This window comes from Carettochelys insculpta, chromosome 14 (assembly GCF_033958435.1).
Source record: "Carettochelys insculpta isolate YL-2023 chromosome 14, ASM3395843v1, whole genome shotgun sequence".
Classification (NCBI taxonomy): Eukaryota; Metazoa; Chordata; order Testudines; family Carettochelyidae; genus Carettochelys; species Carettochelys insculpta.
The window spans coordinates 12,891,402-12,916,824 of NC_134150.1; the positions used below are offsets into that span (position 1 = coordinate 12,891,402).

The window sequence follows — 25,423 nt, forward strand, 5'->3', positions numbered from 1 at the left end:
TGCATGCACAGGGTCTGCAACTCGTTGTCGGCTCTGTGGATCTTGTGGTGTTTAGTGCAAGTGTGTCTGGGAGGGGCCCTTTAAAGGAGCAGCTGGCTGTTGAGTCCGCCCTGTGACCCTGTCTGCAGCTGTGCCTGGCACCCTTATTTCGATGTGTGCTACTGTGGCGTGTAGACGTTCCCTCGCTGCGCCTATTTTGATGTGGTGCTGCGCAACGTCGATGTTGAACATCGACGTTGCCAGCCCTGGAGGACATGTAGACATTATTCATCGAAATAGCCTATTTCGATGTCGCCACATCGAAATAGGCTACTTTGATGTAGGCTTCACGTGTAGACGTAGCCAGTGTTAGTCTGTAGCTTCGAGAACAAGAAGAAGTCTTGTGGCACCTTATAGACTAACAGATATTTTGGAGCATAAGCTTTCATGGGCTAAGACCTGCTTCATCAGATGCATGAGTGGGGGGTGGGTGGTTTCAGAGGGGTATTTAAAAATGGGGTCCCTTGTCAGCTCTGGCCCTCCCTTTTTCTGGGACCCCATTCTTTAAATACCCCTCTGAACCACCCCCGCCAACTCATGCATCTGATGAAGCAGGTCTTAGCCCATGAAAGCTTATGCTCCAAAGTATCTGTTAGTCTATAAGGTGCCACAAGCCTTCTTGTTGTTCTCGAAGCTGTCACTAAGTAATTTGTCTGACCACTCCCTCCCTCCCACATCTATGAAAATTTAAATGCACACAAACAGAAAAAGTGCTTGAACAAACATTGATGTGTCAAAATTATAACAAATATAAAAACCAAAGTTGGCCAAGCCTAACTATTTCTATTAATTATTTCCTATTTCCTGAGAGTTACCATAGGTGGGCTAAAATTGCTATGGGATTTTTAAAGAAAAAATGATCTGGTTATCTGTTTCATTTCTAATTCAGATGACTGCTACATCTAAAAGCACTGTGCCCATTACGCCATGATGAGCATTTCTTCAGTATAGTACTGAGAGAAAAAAGTGGCACCTGCACCTATTCCCTCCCCTCCTTCTCAAAAGTCTCCCATCAGCATACTTGTAACATCTAATGTAGAAGTAAAATTTCAGTGTGGACCTAAGGGAAAAAACATAAAAGGTATAGCACAGAAAGGATATATTCTGCAGAAATCTTAGATTTATTTTGAACCAAAATGAAAATCTCTAACAACTAATGACTTTTTAAAGTATTTTAAAGGTATTATTAATTCTTACATTTTATAAATAAAATATCTCACCCTTGGAGAAATTACTGAATTCTCCTTCAGCCTGTGTGGACTGACAATACACTTCATACATTTCTTTCACTCTGTTTGCAATAGCTTTAGAAGGATCCCTGGAACATGCCCTGGCAAAATAAATATTTTTTTTTCAAAATGCTTTACCAAGCAGCAAGCCAGACAGACCATTATCTACTTCTTCTACATCTTTGGCATAGTAGTGATAAAGCAGATTTTCTCCCATTCAAACAATCAATTGCCTGACTTTATGCAGCGTGACTAGACCAGGGGTTGGCAACCAAAATAGCAAGAATAGCTGTTTCTTCCAATCTGGTAAAAAACTCAATAATTCAAGAGCAGCAATGAATGTGAATACAAGATGGTCCTTAATAAATGATCTCAAAGCACACATTTTGCAGCCCTTACTTTAAGAACAGAGCACACACAATGGTATGTTTACTGCAGGACATTCACAAACTCTTTTCATATTCTTTTTCCTCACACTTTACATGTGTGTTTATACCACTGTCTTCCTGACTTTCACTCCCAAACCTTCTCTCTCTCTGGAGGACAATAGGGGGAGTTTGCTATTTAGATGAGTTGTTCATTTTTGGGCTTTCAGATGTTCACAGTTAATCAAAAATAATCACGGGGTTGTTTTTGTTTTTACTTTGCTATTATAGTGTCCACATGTGGCTCCAGGTTGCAAACCCTTTGACTAGACCAACTCAAGGTGGCCTGCCTTCAACCAACTCAAAACCAATGATTTAGGTCAACAAAGAGAAGTCCTTGACTTGATTTAAATAGACTGTACCGCAGTTTTCCATTACTACTTTCTATTTTCCTAAACAAAAAGTAACTCATTAGTGACTATTAAATAATAATGATTTGCAACTATATAAAGCCACTAAATTTGGTACTTCTGCTTGCTAACCAAGATGTACTAATGATAAAGAGGCGTTACCCACCTGAGTGGTAACGATGGTTCTTCAAGATGTGTCCCCGTGGGTGCTCCATATTGGGTGTTGGGCCAGCCCCAACACCGCAGATCTGAGATTTAAAAAGCAGTTGCCATTTGGATTGTGAATGAGCAGAAGCACACTGGGCCCTTTGCGTGCTTCTGGTCACATGTGCTATCTGGTCTGAGCCAGTTCCTTGAAGCTGCCTCAGAAGTACATGCATGAAAGACATAAGACAAACTCCAAAGAGGGAAACTCCAAAGAGGGAAGGATAGGTGGGTAGCAGAGCACCCACAGGGACCCGTCAAGAAGAACTATCGTTACCACCCAGGTGGGTAATTTCTCTTTCTTCTCTGAGTAGTCCCTATGGGTGCTCCATATCAGGTGACTACATAGCAGTGGGCCTCCGAGAAACATGGAGGTGGGTACCAGAGTCAGATGTCAGTAGCCACTGAGAGCACGGCTGCTGAGAGACTCATGTCTTCAGCCATCTGGCAATGTATGGCATGTTTGGCAAATGTGTCATAAAACCACCATGGTGCTGCTCAGCTAATGTCCTTCAAAGGAATGCCCTTGAAGGTGGCCATGGATGCTGCCATTGCCCTAGTAGAGTGAGCTTTAGGAGGGACAGGTAATGCTGTCTTCCGCAAAGAATAACACCTAGTTATGCACGACATAACAACATTTGAGATTCTCTGTGATGAAAGCACCTCGCCCTTAGATCTCCATGCAAGAGACAGTAACAGCCTGTCTGTTTTTTGGAAGGCTTTGTTCTTTCTAGGTAGAATGTTAAAGCTCTTTTCACACCCAGATAATGCAGTCTTGTCTCTTTACTGGAAGTATGTGGTCTTGGATAAAAAGACAGAAGTATGCTCAGCTCATTCAAGTGGAACTCAGACATGACCTTTGGGGCAAAAGGCAGGGTGTAATCGAAGCATCACTTCCTCCTTGGTAAATATCGTATATGGAGGAGAGGCCATGAGGATAGTTAGCTCACTAACTCGACAAGCAGATGTGATAGCCAGAAAAAACACTGTTTTTAGGGTAAGGAGACGTAATGGAATAGTAGCTAATGGTTCAAATGGAGGTCTGGATATTGTATCCAGAATTAGGTCTAGACTTCAAGGCAGTGAAATAGGTTTATGTGGAGGTTACAGGTTGGTGAGACCTTTTACAAAAAGCGCCATGATCAGGTGCACAAATACTGACGTCCCATTAGTTGAGTGTCTGAAAGCCGAGATTGCTGCTAAATCCACCTTTAAAGATGGCAGAGCAAGTCCCTCTTGCTTAAGATAAAGTAAGAAGTCCAGAACTGACTACTTGGGGGCTTCTTTCGGATGCACACTCTGTGTGGAGCACCCTGCTACAAAGTGTTCCCGCTTGTATATATGTCTCTCTCATGGAAGTTTGCCAACTATAAATTGAAATGTGTCTGACCTGTTCAGAGCACAAGGCCTCTGAGGGATCGAAACAATTATCAGCCACACCATGAGGTGAAGCGTGTGCGCTGTGGGTGTGTCAATAACCAGTGGTTCTGAGTGAGCAGGCCCCGAATGATAGGGACTGAATGTGGAGGGCGTGCTGACATGCGTTGTAGGATTGGGAACCAGTGCTGAGCCCATGCCAGAGCTATGAGAATCGTATCGGCTCCCTCCAATCTGGCTTTCTCCAATACTTTGTGGATGATGACCATAGGGGGAAAGGCATATAAAAGAGAACATTTCCATGGGATAAGAAAAGCCAAGAGACACCCTGCCCTATGCCTGCTCTGGAGCAATAAAGACAGCATTTCTTGTTGCTGTAGGTTGCAAACAAGTTTATGGATGGAGTGCCCCAAGATCGAAAAACAGGACGGAGAACTTCAGATCATCTCTCTCTTTTATGGTCTGGTGCAAATTGTCTGCTCAGCAGATTAGCCGTGTCATTTTTTACCCCAGGTAGGTATAAGGCCACCAGTGTTATGCCATTCTGTATGCACCAGTTCCATAATTGGATGGCCTCTGCACAAAGAGAGTGGGATCTCACGCCCCTTGCTGATTTATGTAATGCATTGTGATAACAATGTCAGTGAATATTCTTAACTAGGCACCTCGAATGTGGGCAGAAAGTGCTTGCAAGCATTGAACACAGCTCTTAGTTCCAGAAGGTTTATATGAAAGGACATTTTCCATTGATACCACCAGTCCTGGACTGACATGTTGCCCATGTCTGCATGCATGTTAATAACACGCGGTTTGAACCAGGATGTGAACTTTCTGAGTCACTACAGGGGCTTGTCTGCATACTTGGCTTAATCTAATTCTTGACCTTCCTCCCCCACCCCTCCACTCTCTGATTTGCTCACCTTGATCTTTTTCTTTCTGATTTGTCCTCCTTGCTTACTGTTTTTGGTTCTCTGTGCCTTAAATATTGAGTCTGTTCTGGTATGGGTATGGTCTGAAGAAGTGGGTCTGTCCCACGAAAGCTCACCTAATAAATTATTTTGCTAGTCTTTAAAGTGTTACTTGACTGCTTTTTCCTAAAACCTGATGCAGGCATTTTAGCAGAACAACAGAAGTGTTAACGTCTTAGCTCTTAGAATTGCAAACAAGTTGGTAACACAACTATTAAATGTACTAACTACTAAAGAACTTGTTATACATCTTTAAGTTTTTTTTAAAAGGCTATAACTAGTAAATATAAAACTGCTACTATTAGAAAATTGTTAAAAACTATGAACAATAAATAATAAAGATCAAGAATTGTTTTTCAGATGTGCTGCTGAGGAGCACAGGAGAAATCTGTCTACAGATGAGAGCTATTGAGAGGAACTGGCTCAAACTGGATCATGCACATGACTAGAAGTGTGCGAAGGGCCTGATGTCCTTCTGCACATGCGTGAACCAAACGGCAACTGCTTTGCAAACCTCTGACTTGTGGCACTGGGGCTGGCCTGACACCTGATATGGAGCATTCCCAGGGAACACTCAAATAACATATTTATTCACATTTAATTTTTATTGTGTTAGAAAATAGTGCATGATTCACATTTACAACGTTTTTAAAAACCGGTATGCGTCAGGCTGAAACTCAAATTGAAATTCAATCAAAAACACAATAAAATTTTTAAATTTACTAAATAGTTACCTTAAACGTGCTGGATACTTAAGAGAAAAAAGTATAAGAACATTTATTGCATTTAGAACCAATTTATTAAACAAAGTACAGTAGGGTCTCAATATTCACGAGAGTTCCTTGTTGGGAACCCTTGCAGGTGTTGAATTTCGAGAATATGGCAGCCCTGGCTGCCAGTGCTCCCTGCCCGGGGCCCTGGGGGGAAGAAGTGGCTGCTGGCACTCCCAGCCCAGGGGAAGAGGTGGCTGCCAGCAATCCCTGCCCCAGGGCCCCGGGGGAAGTGGTGGCTGCCAGCACTCCATGCCCCGGAGAAGCAGCTACTGCTGCCACTCATGAATAATTGAATTCATGAACCTTAAGTTCAAAAATATTGAGACTTCACTGTAGTACATTAAAAGCTTTATTATCCTGCATCCCTGGGGAACCAGGGATGCCACATAATAAAATGTGCCAGTTGGTAGAGCTGGGACCAGCAGCTGGCCCTGCTCTACCCTCCATCCCAGCCAGGCAATGAGCAGTCAGCCCTGGCTGGGACGTTGGCCCATGGCTGGCAGTCCCAGCTAGGTATGCCAGTTATCCAAATGCTGGGTAACTGGGCTTTTAGTATATTATCCAAGGCAAGTGAATTGTACTGATTATTTCAGGTCACAGCTTCCTTAATTTTTAGAAATAACAAAACTCTTCCCCTTGCGTTTAGTTTTTATTCATAGAATGGAATTAGAAAATAAGTGTTCTGCTTTTTCTCCTAATAACTGGATTTCTTATCTTTGAACAATCTAGTTATCGGACTCAAAGAAAATGTTCTCCCTGCACCCTTAGAAGAAGCTACTGGGGGTTTGATTTCAACCAGCTTTGATCCTTTGCCAGCAAATTCCACCAGCTCTATGGTTTGTCTCTCTTTAAAATTTTGGAAGCAAACATGTACTGCTTAATATATACAAGATAAAGACCTAATATTATAATTAGCATCTTTCCACAACTTACTTTATAAAAGGGTTTTAAAATATATTGATTGGGTGACAGGTTATAATATTTTATAATCTCTTCGCATGTAACAGTTCTAATTTTTTTGTTTAAGTAAACGGTACAGGTTGAACCCCTCTAATCTGGAACTTTCCCATCCAGCAAACTCTAATCCGGCATGATTTTAGTTTTTACGTGATTTTACCTGGCCGGAGTGTGGCCAAGTAAGTTTCTTGTGGTCCCATAAAGTTTGTTTCCAGCCACCAATCCAGGCTGTTAGTGTTCTATGCTATTATTTACCTGTAATTTACTCCTAAATGTATTCTAAGATTCCAGAGAGCAGTGCAAACATTGGTAATGTGCTAGAAAATACTGACCTCCCGTCATCTGGCAAAGTCTCTCATCTAACACCAGTCAAGTCCTCAGGGTGTCAGATGAGAGAGGTTCAACTTGTACGGGGGGAAAACAGACTTTAAGATACTGTTCTTACTACTTTCTTGTTTGAAAGGGGTCTGATCAAGCAGCCCTTAGTCACATGAAGAGTACTTATCTGTGAAAATATTTCTATTAACTTCAATGACAAATGAGAACAAAATTCCAGGACTAGGACTTCTTTGTAGGACTCCCGTGGCCTTCTAGAGCGACCTGCCAGTAGCTTCCACACACATTTACATGATACAGTTACATGATTTTACCTGAAGAGCTCTGTGTACCTAGAAAGAATGTTTCTCTCACCACAAGACTTGGTTCAGTGAAGTCCAATAAACAATATTACGTCAACTACCCTAGTCTAATATTCTAGGACCAACACAGCAAATATGATTTACCAGTGGCTACTGCAATACAGCAATATATTTCTGTATTTTAAAATTGTATTAGTTGGCCAGAAAAATCATGTGATTACACTAACCTGAGTATTTGTTCCAAATTTTCACTGGGGGCATTTTTTAGTCCTGTCAGCATTGTATGAAGACGGCTCAAGCTGTATGTTGCCATGGAAACAGGGGTCACATTAGGGTTGCTCTCTTTAATATACTTGCGGCCAGTAAGAGGGGTTGTAATTATAAGCGATTTAGACTAAAAGACAAAAATTGCAAAATGATATATCAATTTGTTAACAAATTGTACAAAAAATGATAAGTAACGGCAGGAAGGAATGGAAATCGAACAATTCACATGTCAGATGACATTTCTTACACTGTGTATTTCATCATGCATTAAATTGCTGCTCAAGTAACAGATGTATCCCTGAGGTTCTGGAACAGCAGGTCCAGCCTGAGCAGTAGCTGTAATAGAGTAGCCACCAAATAGGTCCAGCAGCATGCCAAACCAGCGCTGGTGTGGCCAAGACAGCATTATGAAGATCACCTTTGCCCTGTCCTGCTTGATCTTGATGAGGCCTCTGTAAATTAATGACTCTGGAAGGAAGACATACAACACAGCCCCTGACCACAGGAATGGAAAAGCATCTGACAAAGCCTCTGTCGATCCTCTGAATCGATCACAAAATGTGGCATTTCCTGCTCTCCTCAGACATGAATAGATCCAAATGAGTCCCCCAGTGATGGAAAATGATTCTGTCCACTTCTGGATGGAGGGACCATTCGTGGTGAGATGAGATGGTCCTGCAGTGGTGATCTTCCAAAGTGTTGCTGGCCCCTGGGAGGTGACTGGCTCAGGTGGATGCTGATCTGTAAATGGAAGTTATGAAGCTTAAGGGCTTGTTGGCAATGAGCAAATGATCTGGCTCCACCTTGTCTGTTAATCTAGAACATAGCCACTGTATTGTCTGTCACAACTGGACCACCCAGCTTCTTATGTGATGTAGGAAAGCTTAGTAGGCTGGGCAAACTGCTCTGAGATCACCAACATTGAGGTGCAAGGAGCAACTGTGACTCAAGCAGCAACCTTGCATGCTGAGATCGCCCAGGTGAACTCTCCACCCCAGGTCTGAGGCAAGAGAGAAGTAGGTCACAGATGTAAAGTAAGCTGTGAAAGGAATCCCCTGCAACAACAATGCAGGATTCTGTCACTGTTTGAGTAACGACAGCACGTAGTCTAGGACCATAACTACACGGTTTATGATCTGTCTGTTGGGGATGTAGACTAAGACCACTTGCAGAACAATGCATACGGGACCACATTAGTACAGCTTGCCCTGTAGTCCAACAACTGCAGGCACATGTGAACAGTGGTGAGCAACTGGGTTTGCATGTTCAAGATCACGTCACTCATGGCTTGGAGCTGGGCCTCAGAGGAACAGGCCTGAGTAGAGTTGAGGACCATTCTAATGAACTCCATGAGCTGTGCTGGAATTAAGGTCAAACATTTTTAATTTATTCTGTTTTATTAATTAGGTTGCAGCAGGTGGATCAAACTCGATTGAGAGGTGGCTGGACCTCATTCTGGGACTGGCTCTTTATTAGCCAGTTATCTCACGTAAGCAGCCACTGGCCTATGAACCTTGTGAATTTTCTTTGGGCTGATGTTACACCAAAAGGCAGCAGCATGAACAGGAAATGGTGCTGGTTCAGAACAAGATGGAGGAAGTGTCCATGCCCTAGAAAAATGGAAATATGCATCCTACAAATCAAGGGTGACATACCTGTCTCCCAGGTCCAGGGACAGGATGATGTAGTTCAGGAAAACTGTGCAAAGCTTCACCTTGTTGAGATGATGCAGGTCCAAAATGGTGCCAGGCCCGCTTATTCTTAGGGAATTAGGAAATAGCAAGAGTATAACTCTCTTCCTTTCATGTCCCAAGTGTGGCATCAAGGACCTGGGTGTGGTACGGGACCTTGAAGATGGATATCTACACCTGTGGTTCAGGAACTAAGGATGCTCCACTGCCCGAGGGGGCAAGCCCGTGACCAGCCTGGCCTTAGGTATTGGGATTTTAGCTGAGTCTGGTGCCAGGCCCATGCCAGCCTGTTTGTTCTTTACGAGGGTCCTAAGAGAAATCACAGTCCTCTGTCACTGTCACTGTGAAGCACCAGGTCCTTTGCCCAAAGCCCTTTTCTCCTGTGCTGCCAGGGGGCTCTTCTTTTGCAAGGTGAAGTGCTCTGATCAACTGTCACAGATGGTAAGTAGGAACGGAGAGGGCTTAGGGCTGGTAGCACCTAATACAACAGTGCATGAACACAGCACTCAAGGAGTCGCTACAGCTAATTCTATGGATAGCGCTAAGGCAAAAACCTCTAATGAGTGCACATGTGGGTGTGCACACACCTAGAATGGAACCAACACGAGCAAGCGCTTGAAGAAGAAAAAGTTCTAACACAGTACTGCTGTGGTTAAGTACTACTAAAATGAGACGCAGCAAGTTTATAAATTAGTAAAACATTTAAAAAAGGTACTATTTAATTTGCAGTTGAACACGTTCTAAACTCAGCAGACTGTACAGAAAAAGTGACTGACTGAAAAGTTTGTTCATGGGGATGTAATGTAAGAATCACAAGGACTGAGGTGCCTTTATTAACTGACAATTTAACAAACTGTGTCATCTTTGTGTAATATATGCACACAGTCTAATATCTCAACAATTACTATGAATATACTGTAGTTGAGATGTTTAAAGCCATCGAAGGGATTTAGACACCTCTCTCTTTAGTTTCATTTTGAAAAGCTTAATGTGTGTCCTTTATCACTATCGACAAGAGAGAAGGGAAATATATATAATATTAGAATGTAGGCCAATAACCTATCCATAGACACTGGAAGTATATTTTATTTTTTTGGGTCCCAAGCTAACAGTGCCTTACCTTCTGTACAGCAGGATAGATATCTCTCTCTTCTGAAATAATTACTCTGACAAAACCATGTAAAAGACTTTCCAGCTCTTCCCTTAAAGACTCTCATACTTTTCTGAGGATTGCTCACTGTCAAACAGCACTGCATATTTTGTGAAGTCAGCCATGATGCTCATATATACCCTGTGCAGAATATGACAAGTACAAGACAATACGCATCCACATATGGCTACTGAGAATGGGAATGAGAAGGTGTACATTTATTTCAATTGGGAAGATCCACACTAACATCAATGGTGTGGGCCACAGAACTGGGGCCAAAGCCTTCTGTTTGCATTGTTTATCTCTCTTATTCCACTAGAAAAAAGAAAGCTGCATGACAGGTAGGTGCAACCTGAGCCAAGAACTGACACTGAGTGACTAGAGTCTAATGTTTGGGAGTCACTTCTGCAAATAACTGAAGTTTGAAAGGAATCATACACTATTTGTTGGGTGGTGGGTGGAGGGACAAAAAAAGCCTAAAACCAGAGTTAAGGTCTAAGAAGGAAACAGCTCAACTACAGAGGAGCAGAGATTATTAAAAACAAAAAAGCCACTGTAGGCTTAAAAACATTTTCCTATCAGTTGTCTTCACTACTGAAATAAAGTTCTACCATCTCTTCAAATCAGACTTTGAACCCTAAGACAGTCTCTTCTATCGTTAGCATCCAACTCTCACGAGCATTTCAGCTCAATACCCACACACCATGTCATACTCACTCTGTCAAAGTGCTGCTGGAGATTATACTTCACTTGCACTCTTTCAGCTGTTTCCATCCCTGAAGTTGATGGGTTCAGGCACCTTCTCAGGGTTCCAATCTCCTCATCTGCATCCTCTCCCAGAAATATCCGCTCATCCAGATTTCCAACTGACAAAACATACTCCTCATAGGCCTTGTTGATGGCTTTGCTACAGAAGAAAATGAAAGCTGTATCTACACTTGCAACAACTATGGGGTTGCTGCTTTACTTATATACTGTATATATTTATCTGCCATTTGCATGGTTGGACATTTACTTAAGTTTCTTTAATCCTAAATTAATACTTGAGATCTGTGTCTTGATCCATAGTATCACAAGTACGATAACAGCAAAAGCATATACCTGTCCTTCCTATCCAATCTGGCAAAAGACATACCACTTAGCTCCTCTAGCTCTCCGTAACTGACAAATCTCTACGTCTGGGAGTTCCTCCTAATTATATACAACTTCTAACTAAACTTCAATACTTATTAGCCAGGGTGGATAGGAATGATGTCCCTGGCCTCTGTTAGAGACTTGATATGGATGATAGAAGAGGGATCACTTGATGATTAACTGTACTGTTTGCTCCCTCTGGGGCATCTGACGTTGGCCACTGTTGGAACACTGGGCTAGATGGACCTTTGGTCTGATCCAGTATGGCTGTTCTTATGTTCTAACATAAATCAGGAAGCAATTCTAGGATTGAAGACACATGTGCCACCAATAAATCATTTTCAAAAGTGCTGAAGGATATTATACAAGTTTCAGCAGGTTCCCCCTGCAAATGAAAAAGGCTGTTTACTAAAATTTAGATACATATACTTTCAGGATACTATTATATAAATATGAGTTTGCAGAAGCCTATAAGACAAATAAGAATTAAAAAATATGAGTTTGCAGAAGCCTATAAGACAAATAAGAATTAAAAAATAAACTGGGAGTGGGCAATATGAAAAGTCTAAATGAATATTTTAGGACAGAGAGTATACTTATCAATAAGCTGTCCCTCATAACAAAACAAGCACCTCAGAGCTACTTACAAATTGTACTAACAGCCGACCTAATGATTCCTTGAGTGTAAGGAAAATCTTTGGATACTGAAGAGCTCACGTCACCTCACCTTGTAATATCTGATGAATGATACAGAGGCATGGCTAGAGTGCTGCTGCATTCCACTGACCCCTACTGCCACAGCAGTCCCTGGAGGCTCACTGCAGCTGAGCAGAAGAGAATAACCTGAATTGCTCTAAACTGTGGTGGGATGTAACCCATGCCTAAAGATGGGGAAAAAACACCTTTATCCTGAACCCTTCTCCTTTTCTGCTGTAATTAAATGAAATGCAGATGATCCAGCTGTGTAGGAAATTATCAGCACATGTGCCCACTTCAGAGAAGCACACACGTATCCACATATCCCACGGTCTGAAAAAGAGATGGTAGCTCATACAGGTATGTGGTGCAAGACAGGCTCAATTTCCACAAATTCCTACTTTCCACACACTCCTTCCCCTCTTTGCACCGAAGAAGGGTTTGGCTCTTTCTTGAAAAGGGGCAAGGTTTCTAACTACACCAAGAAAACAGAACCATAGGAGCATTCTTTCATTAGCTTTGTCTTCTCTAAGAAAAAAGTGTGTTAAGTTAGCTAACATGAAGTAAAAGCCTAGTGAAGACAGGGATGTTTGTAATTCTCACACAAGTTAGCAGGTTAAGTTAAAAATGATAGGGTTCTAGCTATTAATACAAATTTTACCATGTGTGAAAAACTATAAAGTTCTTTGTCTTCACTAGGATTTTACTTCACATTAACTAACTCAAGCTAAGAAGAGACTTTTTTTTTGTAAGCAAGAAGATCATTAGAACCACAATATTCTGGTGTAAAACTGCTTTTCTTCTGAGTGAAACTTTAAAAAGAACACAGGTAATCTGAATATTTAGCTCCCTGTGAATGTCTCACCTTCCATCTTTTAAGTGTATTAGATTTTTCTTTGGTGGCAGCATCAAGGAATGGTTTTGCTCCATAAAATAGACTCTAAAACATTTTTCCTGTATACCTAAAAGTACGTGGAAAACACATTTTATAAGTAACACAAATAGGTTAGTAACTCATACTGGAAGTTTTTGAAGAATGTAGGGGATAACTTCCTGGTACAAGTGCTGAAGGAATTGACTGGGGGCCATGCAGAGCTTGACATGCTCCTCGCAAACAGGGAAGAATTAGAAGGAGAAACAGAAGTGGGTGGTAACCTGGACTGTAGCGATCATGAGATGGTGGATTTCAAGATCCTGACAAAAGGATGACAGGTGAGCAGTAAAATACAGATCCTTGATTTCAGAAGAGCAGACTTCAACTCCCTGCAAGAACTGATGGGCAAGATCCCTTGGGATGCTAATATGAAGGGGAAGGAGTTCAGGAGAGCTGGCAGTATTTTAAAGAAGCATTATGGAAGACACAGGAACAAACCATCCCTCTGCACAGTAAGAAAAGCAACTATGGTAGGATATGAGCTTAGCTTACCAGGGAACTCCTTGGTGAGTTTAAATTTAAGCAGCAGAAACTTTTGACTAAGGAGAAGTATAAATATATGCTGCTGGTGAATGCAGGGGAGTAATTAGGAAGGTGAAAGCACAATTGGAACTGAAGCTAGCAAAGAATGTGAAGAGTAAAGAGAAGGGTTTCTATAGGCGTGTTAACAATAGAAGAGTGATCAGGGAGAGTGTGGGGCTGTTACTGGATGAGGGAGGTAATCTGGTGACAGATGATGTGGGTAAAGCTGAAGTAATCAGTGCTTTTTTATGCCTTAGTCATCACACACTATGTCAGCTCATAGACTACTGCAGTAGGCAATACACTATGCAAAGGCCGTGGGCAGGCGCTGGTGGGGAAAGAGCAGGTTAAGAGCTATTTAGAAAAGCTAGACATACGTAAGTCTACAGTACCATCCAATGGTACTGAGGGAATTGGCAAATGTCATTGCAGCGTCTTTGGCCATTATCTTTGTAAAGATCGGGAGATCGGGAAAGGTCCAGGATGACTGGAAAAAGGCAAAAAAAGAGCCCATCTTTAAAAAGGGAAAGAAGGATCATTTAAGGAACTATAGACTGGTCAGCCTCACCTCAGTCCCTGGAAAAATTATGGAGGAGATCCTCAAGGAATCTATGCTGAAGCACTTGGAAGAGGGGAAAGTGATCTAGAGTAGTGAACATGGATTCACCAAGGGCAAGTCATACCTGACTAATCTGATTAGCTTCTATGATGAGGTAACTAGCTCTGTGGACATGGAGAAGCAATGGATATGATATATCTTGACTTTACCAAAGCTTTTGATAGTCTTCCACAATATTCTTGCACACAAGTTAAGGAAGTATGAATTGGTTACATGGACTGTAAGGTGGACAGACAGCCGGCTAGATGGTCGGGCCCAATGGGTAATGATAAATGGCTCAATATCTGGTTGGTGGTCGGTTTCAAGTGGAGTGCCCCATGGATCAGTTCTAAGGCATGTATTGTTCAATATCTTCATTAATGACCTGGATGAGGGGATGGATTGCACCCTCAGTAAATATGTGGATGACATTAAGCTAAAGGGACAGGCAGATATGTTGGAGAGTAGGGGTAAGGTTCGGAATGACCTAGATAAATTGGAGGATTGGGCCAAAAGCAATCTGATGAGGTTCAAAAATGACACATGCAGAGTCCTGTAGTTGGGATGGAAGAATTCCAAGCATTCTTACAGGCTGAGGACTGACTGCCTAAATAGCAGTGAAGCAGAAAAGGACCTGGGGATTACAATGGATGAGAAGCTGGGTATGAGTCAACAGTGTGCCCTTGTAGCCAAGAAGGCTAATGGCATGCTGGGGTGCATTACGAGGAACTTTTGCAGCAGATCTAGAGAAGTTATTATTCCTTTCTATTTGACACTAGGGAGGCCACAACTAGAGTACTCCATTCAGTTCCGGGCCCCCAACTATAGAAAGGATGTGGGAGCAGGTCCAGTGAAGGGCAACAAAAATGATTAGTGGGCTGGAGCACATGACCTATGAGCAGAGGCTGAGGGATTTGGGCTTATTCAGTTTACAGAAGAGTGAGGGGCAATATGATAGCAGCCTTCAACTTCCTGAAGGAGGGCTCTAAAGAGGATAGGGTGATTCCCAGTGGTGACAGATGGCAGAACAAGGAGCAATGGTCTAAAGTTACAGTGTGGGAGTTGTAGGTTGGATATTAGGAAAAACTATTTCACCAGGAGAGTGGTGAACCACTGGAATGTGTTATCTAGAGAGATGGTGGAATATCCATCCCTAAAGGGTTCTAAGTCCCAGCTTGACAAAGTTCTGTCTGGGATGACTCAGTTAGCGTTGACCCGGCTTTTAGGAACGGAGCTGGACTCGATGACCTTCTGAAGTTCCTTCCAGCCCTAGGATTCTGTAATTCCATGATACACGTTATCTTTTCTTAAAGGAAGAGTATGAAATTTCTAACTTATGTACATCTTTTCTCTCACAAAAAAACACTAAAATTAAACACTCTAATCCTCAATACTCTTGTGAGAGACCCCCTTTATAGTCTTTTCCCCTTATATAATGATGTGACCCTTTACTCACAAATGATTTTGAAACCATGTGCCTAAACTTTAGAAAACAACTCTTTGTGTATTTGGAAATAATATGCTTGCATGCATGTGCCGTTCTTCAAATGGCATTTCACTGTCCCATGTATCTCTGGACCCAGAACCACTTCCCAATTAAGCCTAGAGGGGACTTCTAGATAAACATAAGCTCTTCAGCTGGAGAGAATGGGGACAGTACTAAGACAGAACTTTTGCTCTAACACTACCTTTACACTGGTCTGTGGCAATTGCCAGGAGGCATGGCCATACGTGCACCACTGAATGGAAAAGATAAGTACCCCAGATATCGGCAATCATTTTACGAAGATCTGAGGGAAATGAACTTCATGCTTTTCAACATATGGCACTTTTATTGTCCAATGCATTTCACAGTTTGAATACTACCTAGCTTGCCAATGGCCTTTTAAAAAATAACAGAAATAGATTCTACCTCAAAGACTTTCATTCAGCACATTCATTAGAACAAATGTTATACCTGTTTAAAATAAATCTCCTCCACTCCCAAACACTTTCAGACCAATGAAAAAAATTTGTCTTACAAGACTTTTCATCAAGAATTTACTCCTCCATATATTCTAATTCATGTTCTCAATATGAAAATAAATGCTTGTGGTTCGACACACTGTCTATTAGACAACAAAAATAAAATCTCTCTCTCTCTCTCTTTTTGATACTCTGATTTCTACAAAGCTAGAAGGGATATTAAAATAATGGAGCCCAGCAAATAAATTATCTTTCAACAAATATGAGCCCCGAATATGCCTGAAACTGAGATAGCCTAACCCCAAAACCTAAGAATGCATAGAATTCAGGACTCCAAACAGTTCAATATTAAATGGAGTGGTAATACATAAGCCAATTAAAGGTACAAAACATAAAAACATTTTGTCAGTACAATTGCTTTTGTTCTGAAATTTGAAAAGACAAACACTCACAAGCTGTCACCAAAGTTACCAGGGTCTAAAAATCCAGTCAGATTTTCTTCTTTGCCTTTTAAAATCTGTAAGAAAATTTAGTACAAATGCAAATATTTCAGTACCATGCCATTTTAAACCAGCCACTACAGCAGATTTCTTCCCACTCTAATAGACTTAAAAGATTTCTTGTAGACAAACCTTCTTGTCAAAAAGTTTCCTAATATATGGCTTCCAAAAATGTTCCTTTATGCCTTTGGCATCCAAAACCAAACCATCGTGTAAAGAGCAGAGTTTTTCAATGATGCAGGGAGGATCGGAGGATGGTTTATAATCCTTACTGTGAAAGTCTTCAGGAAGCCCTATAATTTAAAGAGAAATATTCAGTTATATAAATTCCTGTCCTGGTAACTAAATACACCTATATAAAGAATTAACATAATGCAAGACTAAAAATTACAAGCCACCTTGAAAAGCATTGATGAATCTGAAAACATCAACTTAATTAGACATTACCATCAAATACCATTTGTAAACATATTTAATCTTTGACAGAGAAAAGTAGCAACAACCATGTAAAACTGTTTAGTTTCTAACAGAAAACTGATCAAACGAGCTGACAGAATTAGTAAAATATAGCCAAAAAAGTGGTACTTAAGAAAAGGCTCCCATCCTTACCAATGTTTAAACTAAGCTAAATGTAGGAAAACGTTAGAGGCAAACAAGCCATATATCCACTATATTGCAAAGAGAAAGCAGAGGTCTGAAAAAATATATTACTGACTCAATGGAAATATCTTGCTATTTAATCATTTGCATGTTTATCATGTCAATTTATATCTTGTCATTTGCTATCATCTTTAACAAGAAAGCACTGGCTGATTTGCTAGCCTTCCTCAATGGTGTTTTCTTTGTAAAAGATACTTCTGGCTTCTCTATGAACCATTAATGAATTCCAGTTGTCTATTTCAGAATACACTGTATAATGGAAATCTAACCTGTATTGGCAGTTAGAGCAAAGACTTAATAGCTTCAAGCTGTTTAGTTCCTTTCACGGCTCAAGAGAATATTATTTAGTCTCTATTCTACACAATCTCAAAAATGATTTAATTTTAGCAGTTTTCATTGTCTTGGATTGAAGAAAAACTATTTTTCTACATACCTTTAAAGTTAGGATTCAGAAGCTCCTTACGATTAGGACATTGTAGAGCATTTCCATACACTAGGTCCAAAGCACATAGCAAGAGATGATAGGAATTGACTAAGTCATCACTGATCATGGGAAAATTTCCTATGTCATTAGAAATATACATAGGATTAATTACAATATCAGCTTCAGAATTCTGAAATCAATTCACTCTTCAGATTTGTTTAAATAATAAGAAATAATAATAATAGTACAGAATCATATCTGAAAATCTCTCTCTTCAGTGACTATCATAAATATCGGACAGGAAAAGGAATGAACGGCGAAACTGGGGGTGTTTAGGAATAGTGCTAACTTTACTGTTGTTTCATAATATATTACAACATTAACTTTTGAAAATCAAACCAACAAAATGTTGACAGAAAAGACTGGATGTTCTCATTTGTGGCAGTGAAGCAGAGCAAAAAGCACTCAATATGATCAGAGAACATCACTACTGAATTCGGCCAAGCAGGAGGAATAGCTGCTGATAGGCTCTCTCACCCACACTGAGGAAGCACAGAGTATGTTAGAAGAGACAGACAATGCACACTGGGGAGAGTCTTTCCTAATAATCTCCGCTTTTATGTATGTTTTTTATTTATCTCTTCCAAAGTGAGGAGCCCTAACAATAACAATATTCATGCCCATCTTATGGAAGTCTATTTATGGTTACATCTACACTATGAGATAAGACATACATTTCAATTTATTAAAATTGGTTTTTTTAACCCTGGGTTTTATACATTTGAATTTGACTATCCTGGCCTCCCCACAAAGTCAACTTATTGCTGCCACATTCTATCCCCAAATATCAACTGTTGCAGCAGTGCATTGTGGGAACTTACCCCACAGTTCCCTCAGCCCTGTATGGGGGGTGAAAAATGCCTCACAAGTGGTTATGTGTACGTGATTTCATCTTCCCGCATTGCATGGCATTGCATTGCCCTCATTCCCCTCCCATTGGAAGCAAATGGCCATTTTTCCAGAAGGAAAAGTAGGGAATCACAGTATGTACGTGCTCTTGGACCAGGCAAATGACTCTGCCATGTCAAATGGTCCCTCAGTTACCTTTTCCCCCCTTGAAACCACAGTATGGCATGAAAGAAATGAAGATCGTGAAGAAAGCATAAACAAAGATTGGCAAATTAACTAACATCACATGCTTTTACAACTGAATTATCAAACGATTTTACAAAAAGCAGCAGGTGTCTAACTGTTCTCAACTGGCCCTCAAGCCACTGCCCCTCTTCCCCTTGATTCCAGAAATATAATCTCTGGAAATAATACAGGAACAATGCAAAGTCTGCAGAAAGAGGAGGATCAGAATGGTTAGGAAAAAAAGACATTTTCAATGCAGGATTTTTGGCCTCCCACTTCACTACAAAGAGGTGCACAACATGGGTAATGGAGCTACCTCATCGCCTGAAGTGGGTGTGGGGTCTTAGGTTGAAGGGCCAGTTGACATGGTCCCTTCAGTGTTGTTCAGGCTGGGGGAGGGGGACCAGCCCCCCCCATCACATTCTAGGTGTCGTGGGGTGTGGGGTCGTTTGAAGGGCCAGTTGGAATGGTCCCTTCAGTGCTGCAAAGGCGAGGATGGCAAGCTCCCAAAAATCTTTGCCTCTAGAAGGAGACTTCCCTCAGCAGCAGCGAGCCCCCCAAAATCTTAACTGTAGGGGGGAGACACCCCACCCCAGCAAGCACTCAAAAATCTTTGCCACCCTTGGAGCCCTCACCATGTGCAAACCAGGAGGACATGGTGCTGTCTGGCAGAACTCCACACTGAACAGAAAGCATGTCCTTTTATTGGGTCAAGCACAGGAAATATCCCAATTGCATGGCATCGGGGGTGGAGGGACTTCCCCTCTGTAACTGTAAAGCACAGAAAAGAAGTTTTTTGGCCTCTCATACAAGCATGAGTGCCACAGTCTAGCTGCCATGTGGTGCAATGGGGCAGGGGCTAGCATCAGTGCTGGAAAAAAAAAATCCAAGGGCTCATCTTACAGAACCATGAACTCCGTGTTGGGTTTATCTTTAATGGACAGATATGCTCACTGTGCTGATAGCAAAGAAAGAAAAAAGCTTCTCAGCCTCTCTTACAAGCACGAGCCAACAGGCTAGCCACCACGGGCTTCCTGGTGCCGAATTTAACTTTGCAGGCTTCCTGTTTCCTAATTCCTGAGCACCTGGAGAGCAGCTTGCTGGAAGTGGCCAGAGCAGACAATTATGGAGCATTGCGGGATATATATGGGACCTCTGGAGGTTAATAATGTTTCCACACTAGCCTTAATCTGAACTTTTAAATTCAAATTTGACACTATGTCAAATCACTTCTCATGGTGTTATATTCACCTTAGTGCTACCTAAAAACGACCTAATGGTATTTACAGTGAAGACTATGACATTGTAAAATTGGGCTAAGTGCCTTAAATTCAACTTCATCCTGCAGTGCAGACATAGCCTATGACTCCAATCAGCTTGCTGATTTTCTCTGCAATAAACTTTCTTAGGTGGGATGACTGAAACTGAACACAGTAGTCCAAATGAGAACATACCACAACCTATACAATGGCATTTTAATATGTTCAGTATTGATCTCTCTAACTTAAATACAAGCTAATTACATTTTCTTTTTGATTGTTATGCTCTGAGATGTTTCACTGAGTATGGTGAGAAAAGAACGTATGCCGAATACAAAACAGCTGTGCACCAAGTAAAAGGTTTTACTGACAGAAAAGTTTTGAGCATGAGCTTTCGTGAGCACAGACTCACTTCATCAGATGCATGTGTACACGTAATTCAAACTCTTCTTTCCAAGATGTATTTGCTTGTACTAGCTCACTACTACATTACCATGTTATTTAAATTCTGCATTAACTCCTCTCTACTCCCCACCACTGCCACTAGGTTTTATAGCTGTTGAAAGATAATCATTTCATCACCACAGCTCTTCAATGAGAGCTGCAGTTTTCATGGCAGATGTGATTTTAAACCTCGACATTTTCAGTAGTGGACCGGCAGACAAGGAAGTAGGGAAAAGAGGAGCCAGCTACATGTCTTTTCCTTTTTTTTTCCACATGTTCTGGAGGTTTCTTAACTTTCTGTCAGAGTACAAAACCAGCATTAACTCTAAAATCAGGTAGCCTTAAAACTGTCGTCTATCCCACCTACAACCCTAAGAACTCCTCCAACTGGCAACAAGTTCATTGTTCTGTAACAGCAATCCCCTTCAGGCCTGACAAACTCACTAGCTGAACACTTTGCTATCATAGTCTTTGTCTATGGAGACTGTTGTGCAATATCTGAAATGAAAGCCAGGATCAATCTGTTCATTGATAGTCTTGCAAAATGTATGGACTGACTACAGGAAAAGTATGTGTATATACCTCTATACCTTACAGAGCACATTAAGGTGTTATTCGTCAGCAGAGATGAAAACTGCTTTTGCCTTACTAAAGGATGTGCATTCACATCTACCTAGGTTCATACACAGGGTAAGCACTGTAAGCCAAACATAATGGCAGTTACACATTTGCATTTGGTTAGATAGATGGCTTTCAGGATGGTCTAGAAAGTGCTTGGTCCTGCCATGAGGGCAGGGGGCTGGACTCGATGGCCTCTCAAGGGCCCTTCCAGTCCTACTCTTCTATGATTCTATGATTTCAAATAAACAGTCTGAAGCCAACTTGGAGCCAGCATACTTAAAACTGAGTGGTCTGTTTTCACTAGTCTCTTGCTCTCTCTCAAATTAATTTTTATTTAAAAAAAATTCTTATTGCTTTCACTATATATTTCAGTTCGAGAATAACAATCATGAATTGCTCCAGTAAACGGCATACAGACTGTTTCTCTGGAGACAGCTTACTTGGTATTTCTCAGAACATCCTGTAGTTAAGTTGTCGACACTACAGTGAGCACTCTGAGGACTAGCAAGTTCATGTATACTTAACAGAAGCCTGCACAGAGGCAGTGAGGTCTGTGAAGACTTGGAAATCAGTGAAGAGGCTGTTGGTTGCAAGAAGCTGACCCACTGTAAGCACAAGATTGCTTTATGCTAAGGGCAGGTAGTGATGAGACAGCTCACAATCTCAGGGCTTGCCTACATTTACTGGAGGATCAACACTCCAGAGATAGACATTCCAGGTTTGATTTAACAGGTCTAGTAAGAACCTACTAAATTAAATGCTGATGTCTCCAATGACCCAGATATGCCTCATAGTTCAAGAGCGCAGGCAGTCAGGAGGAGTAAGGGAAGTCAGTGGGAGAGTTTTTCTTGTCAAGCACCCACTGTGGGGACAGTCCAAAAAATCAGTGTAAGGTACACTGACTCCAGCTATGCTATTCACTTAGCTGGAGTTGTGTATCTTACCAATTTTCTCCCCTCGTATAGACCAGGCTCTGGTTACCCTGGAGGAGCATGTCTATCCTTGCACAGCAACGAAGGGTCCTGTGGCACCTTATAGACTAACAGGAAAGTTTTGAGTGTGAGCTTTCGTGAGCACAGACTCACTTCATCAGATGCTGGTCTTGGAAATCTGCAGGGCCAGGTATAAATAAGCCAGAGCAAGGGTGGGGATAACAAGGTTAGCTCAGTCAGCAAGGGTGAGGCTGACTACCAGCAGTTGATCTGGAGGTGTGAACACCAAGGAAGGGGAAGCTGCTTTTGTATTTAGCCAGCCATTCACAGTCTTTGTTTAAGCCTGAGCTGAGGGTGTCGAATTTGCAGATGAATTGTAGCTCAAAAATTTCTCTTTGGAGTCTCGTCCTGAAATTTCTTTGCTGTAGGATAGCTACTTTTAAGTCTGCTACTGCGTGGCCTGGGAGATTGAAGTGCTCTTCTATGGGTTTTTGTATATTACCATTTCTGATGTCTGATTTGTGTGCGTTTATTCTTTTACATAGAAACTGTCCAGTTTGTCTGATGTATACAGCAGGGGGCATTGCTGGCACATGATGGCATAAATTATATTGGTAGATATACACCTGAATGAACCCACGATGGTGTGGCTGATCTGGTTAGGTCCTGTAATGGTGCTGCTGGTGTAGATATGTGGGCAGAGCTGGCAACGAGGTTTGCTGCATGGATGGGTCCCTGAGTTAGAGTGACTGTGGTGCGGCGTATAGTTGCTGGTTAGGATTTGCTTCAGGTTGGGAGGCAGACCAGTCCTTGCCCACAGACAACCTGTCAACCTGAAGCAAATCCTAACCAGCAACTATACACCGCACCACAGTCACTCTAACTCAGGGACCCATCCATGCAACAAACCTCGTTGCCAGCTCTGCCCACATATCTACACCAGCAGCACCATTACAGGACGTAACCAGATCAGCCACACCATCGTGGGTTCATTCAGCTGTACATCTACCAATATAATTTATGCCATCATGTGCCAGCAATAACCCCTGCTGTATACATTGACAAACTGGACAGTCTCTACGTAAAAGAATAAACGCACACAAATCGGATATCGGAAATGGCAATATACAAAAACCCGTAGAAGAGCACTTCAATCTCCCAGGCCACGCAGTAGCAGACTTAAAAGTAGCTATCCTACAGCAAAGAAATTTCAGGGCCAGACTCCAAAGAGAAATTTCTGAGCTACAATTCACCTGCAAATTTGATGCCCTCAGCTCAGGCTTAAACAAAGACTGTGAATGGCTGGCTAAATACAAAAGCAGCTTCCCCTCCCTTGGTATTCACGCCTCCAGATCAACTGCTGGTAGTCAGCCTCACCCTTGCTGACTGAGCTAACCTTGTTATCCCCATCCTTGCTCTGGCTTATTTATACCTGGCTCTGCAGATTTCCAAGACCAGCATCTGATGAAGGGAGTCTGTGCTCATGAAAGCTCATGCTCAAAACTTTTCTGTTAGTCTATAAGGTGCCACAGGACCCTTCGTTGCTGTTACAGATCCAGACTAACACGGCTACCCCTCCGATACCTGACTATCCTTGTACGTTACTCAACAGAAAACTCCTCATTGCATATGCTTCCCCTGTCTCCTTTTCCTATTCTCGCTGGATGGGCTAGTGATATGGCGTGACTAGGGTGAAAGAAAAGGTGAGCTGAGGAAGAAAGGGAAAGTAGGACCTGCTAAAAAGATCTCCACACTCTGGGGAAAAATGGAAAACAATTTGATGCTGTCATATCCCCTGTCTGGGAAGATGAAGTATATAATACATCTACGATCACCGCTGAAGGTCTGCATTCAAGTAAGAAAGAGATAAATGCTGGGGCACAATTACCTAGGAAGGAATGTGAGGTAAGGGCATGTTGGGGCTGCTGCTTGCTATAAGGAAGACTAGCTGGTAGTTCAAGTTCTTACCCTAGAAATTTTAAAGTCAGTTCTACTTCCAATCAAGTCTCAGATATCAGAATTACCAGACACGTAGGGGAATATGATTTGCTGGAAAATAGCCAACATGGACTTTGCAATGGGGAATCATACCTTCCCTGTCTGTCTGAATTCTTTGAGGAGTGGTCAAACACATGGACATAGGCATATTTTTTTTACACACACCCCCCCCCACCCCCCACCCTCTACCTTGGATATTTGGAAACCCTTCTGACAAGCTCCTTCACAAAAGGTTCTTATACAAAGTAAACTGTCATGGGTAAGAAGGAAGATCATCTCACGCATCATCAGTAAGTAGCTAAAAGACAGGATAGAAAAGCTAGGAATAAATGGTCAACTTTTATAGAGGAGACAAGTAAATGGTGTGATTTCCCCAGGGACCTCTAGTGGCACCAGTTCTGTTCAAAATATTCACACGGTACAAAAAAAAGGTAAATGGTGAGGTGGCAAAGTTTGCAGATGATAGAAAACTATGCAAGACATCGAAGTCCAAAGCAGACTGAAAAGTGTCACAGAGGGATCTCACTCAACTGGGCAACAAAATGGCAGATAAGATTTAATGTTGATAAATGAAGTATGCACATTGGAAAAGATACTCCCAACCATACATACAATATGATTGGATTTAAATTAGTTGTTACCACTCAAAAGCTATGTCTACACGTGTATGCTACATCGAAATAGCTTATTTCGATGTAGCGACATCGAAACAAGCTATTTCAATGAATAGCGTCTACAAGTCCTCCAGGGCTGGTGCCGTCGACATTCAGTGTCGACATTGGGCAGCACTACATCGAAGTAGGCGCTGCAGGGGAGCATCTACATGCCAAAGTGGCCCACATCGAAATAAGGGTGCCAGGAACAGCTGCAGACAGGGTCACAGGACGGACTAGCACTTCCCGGGCAACAGCAAGCCGCTCCCTTAAAGGGCCCCTCCCAGACACACTTGCACTAAACAACACAAGATCCACAGAGACAACTGGTTGCAGACCCTGTGCATGCAGCATGGATCCCCAGCTGCAGCAGCAGCAGCCAGAAGCCCTGGGCTAAGGGCTACTGTACACGGTGACCATAGAGCCCCGCAGGGGCTGGAGAGAGCGTCTCTCAACCCCTCAGCTCATGGCCACCATGGCAGACCCCGCTATCTCAATGTTGCGGGACGCGGATCATCTACACATGCCCTACTTCGACGTTCAGTGTCGAAGTAGGGTGCTATTCCCATCACCTGTTGGGGATAGTGACTTCAACGTCTTGCCGCCTTACGTCGATTTCAACTTCGAAATAGCGGTCGCCTTGTGTAGACGTGGCGGGCGCTATTTTGAAGTTGGCACGGCTACTTCGAAGTAGCCGGCTCGTGTAGACACGGCTAAAGAGATCTTGGAGTCATTGTGGATAGCTCTTTGAAAAGTTGCTTAATGTTCAGCAGTTAAAAAATCTAATTCAAAGTTATGAACCATTAGGAAAGGGATAGCTAGCAAGATAGTAAGAATCATTAGACAGCTGTATAAAGATATTGCACGTCCACGCCTTAAAT

The 25,423-nt window shown here is 42.0% G+C and overlaps 1 protein-coding gene across 4 annotated transcripts in view; it reads right to left on the minus strand.

Annotated features, from left to right (window-relative positions):
• The window catches only part of RBL2 (RB transcriptional corepressor like 2), a 95,630-nt gene that overhangs the window by 23,096 nt on the left and 47,111 nt on the right, over positions 1 to 25,423 (minus strand). For 3 of the 4 annotated variants that reach the window (XM_075008472.1, XM_075008470.1, XM_075008473.1), the window contains exons 5-10: positions 17,511 to 17,639; positions 16,550 to 16,710; positions 16,370 to 16,434; positions 10,786 to 10,975; positions 7,188 to 7,354; positions 1,260 to 1,369 (exon numbers count right to left, since the gene is read on the minus strand). In XM_075008472.1, the coding sequence (XP_074864573.1) occupies positions 1,260 to 1,369; positions 7,188 to 7,354; positions 10,786 to 10,975; positions 16,370 to 16,434; positions 16,550 to 16,710; positions 17,511 to 17,639 (822 nt within the window). The remainder of the gene's footprint in view (positions 1 to 1,259; positions 1,370 to 7,187; positions 7,355 to 10,785; positions 10,976 to 16,369; positions 16,435 to 16,549; positions 16,711 to 17,510; positions 17,640 to 25,423) is intronic. The other variant, XM_075008471.1, reaches the window with a different exon arrangement.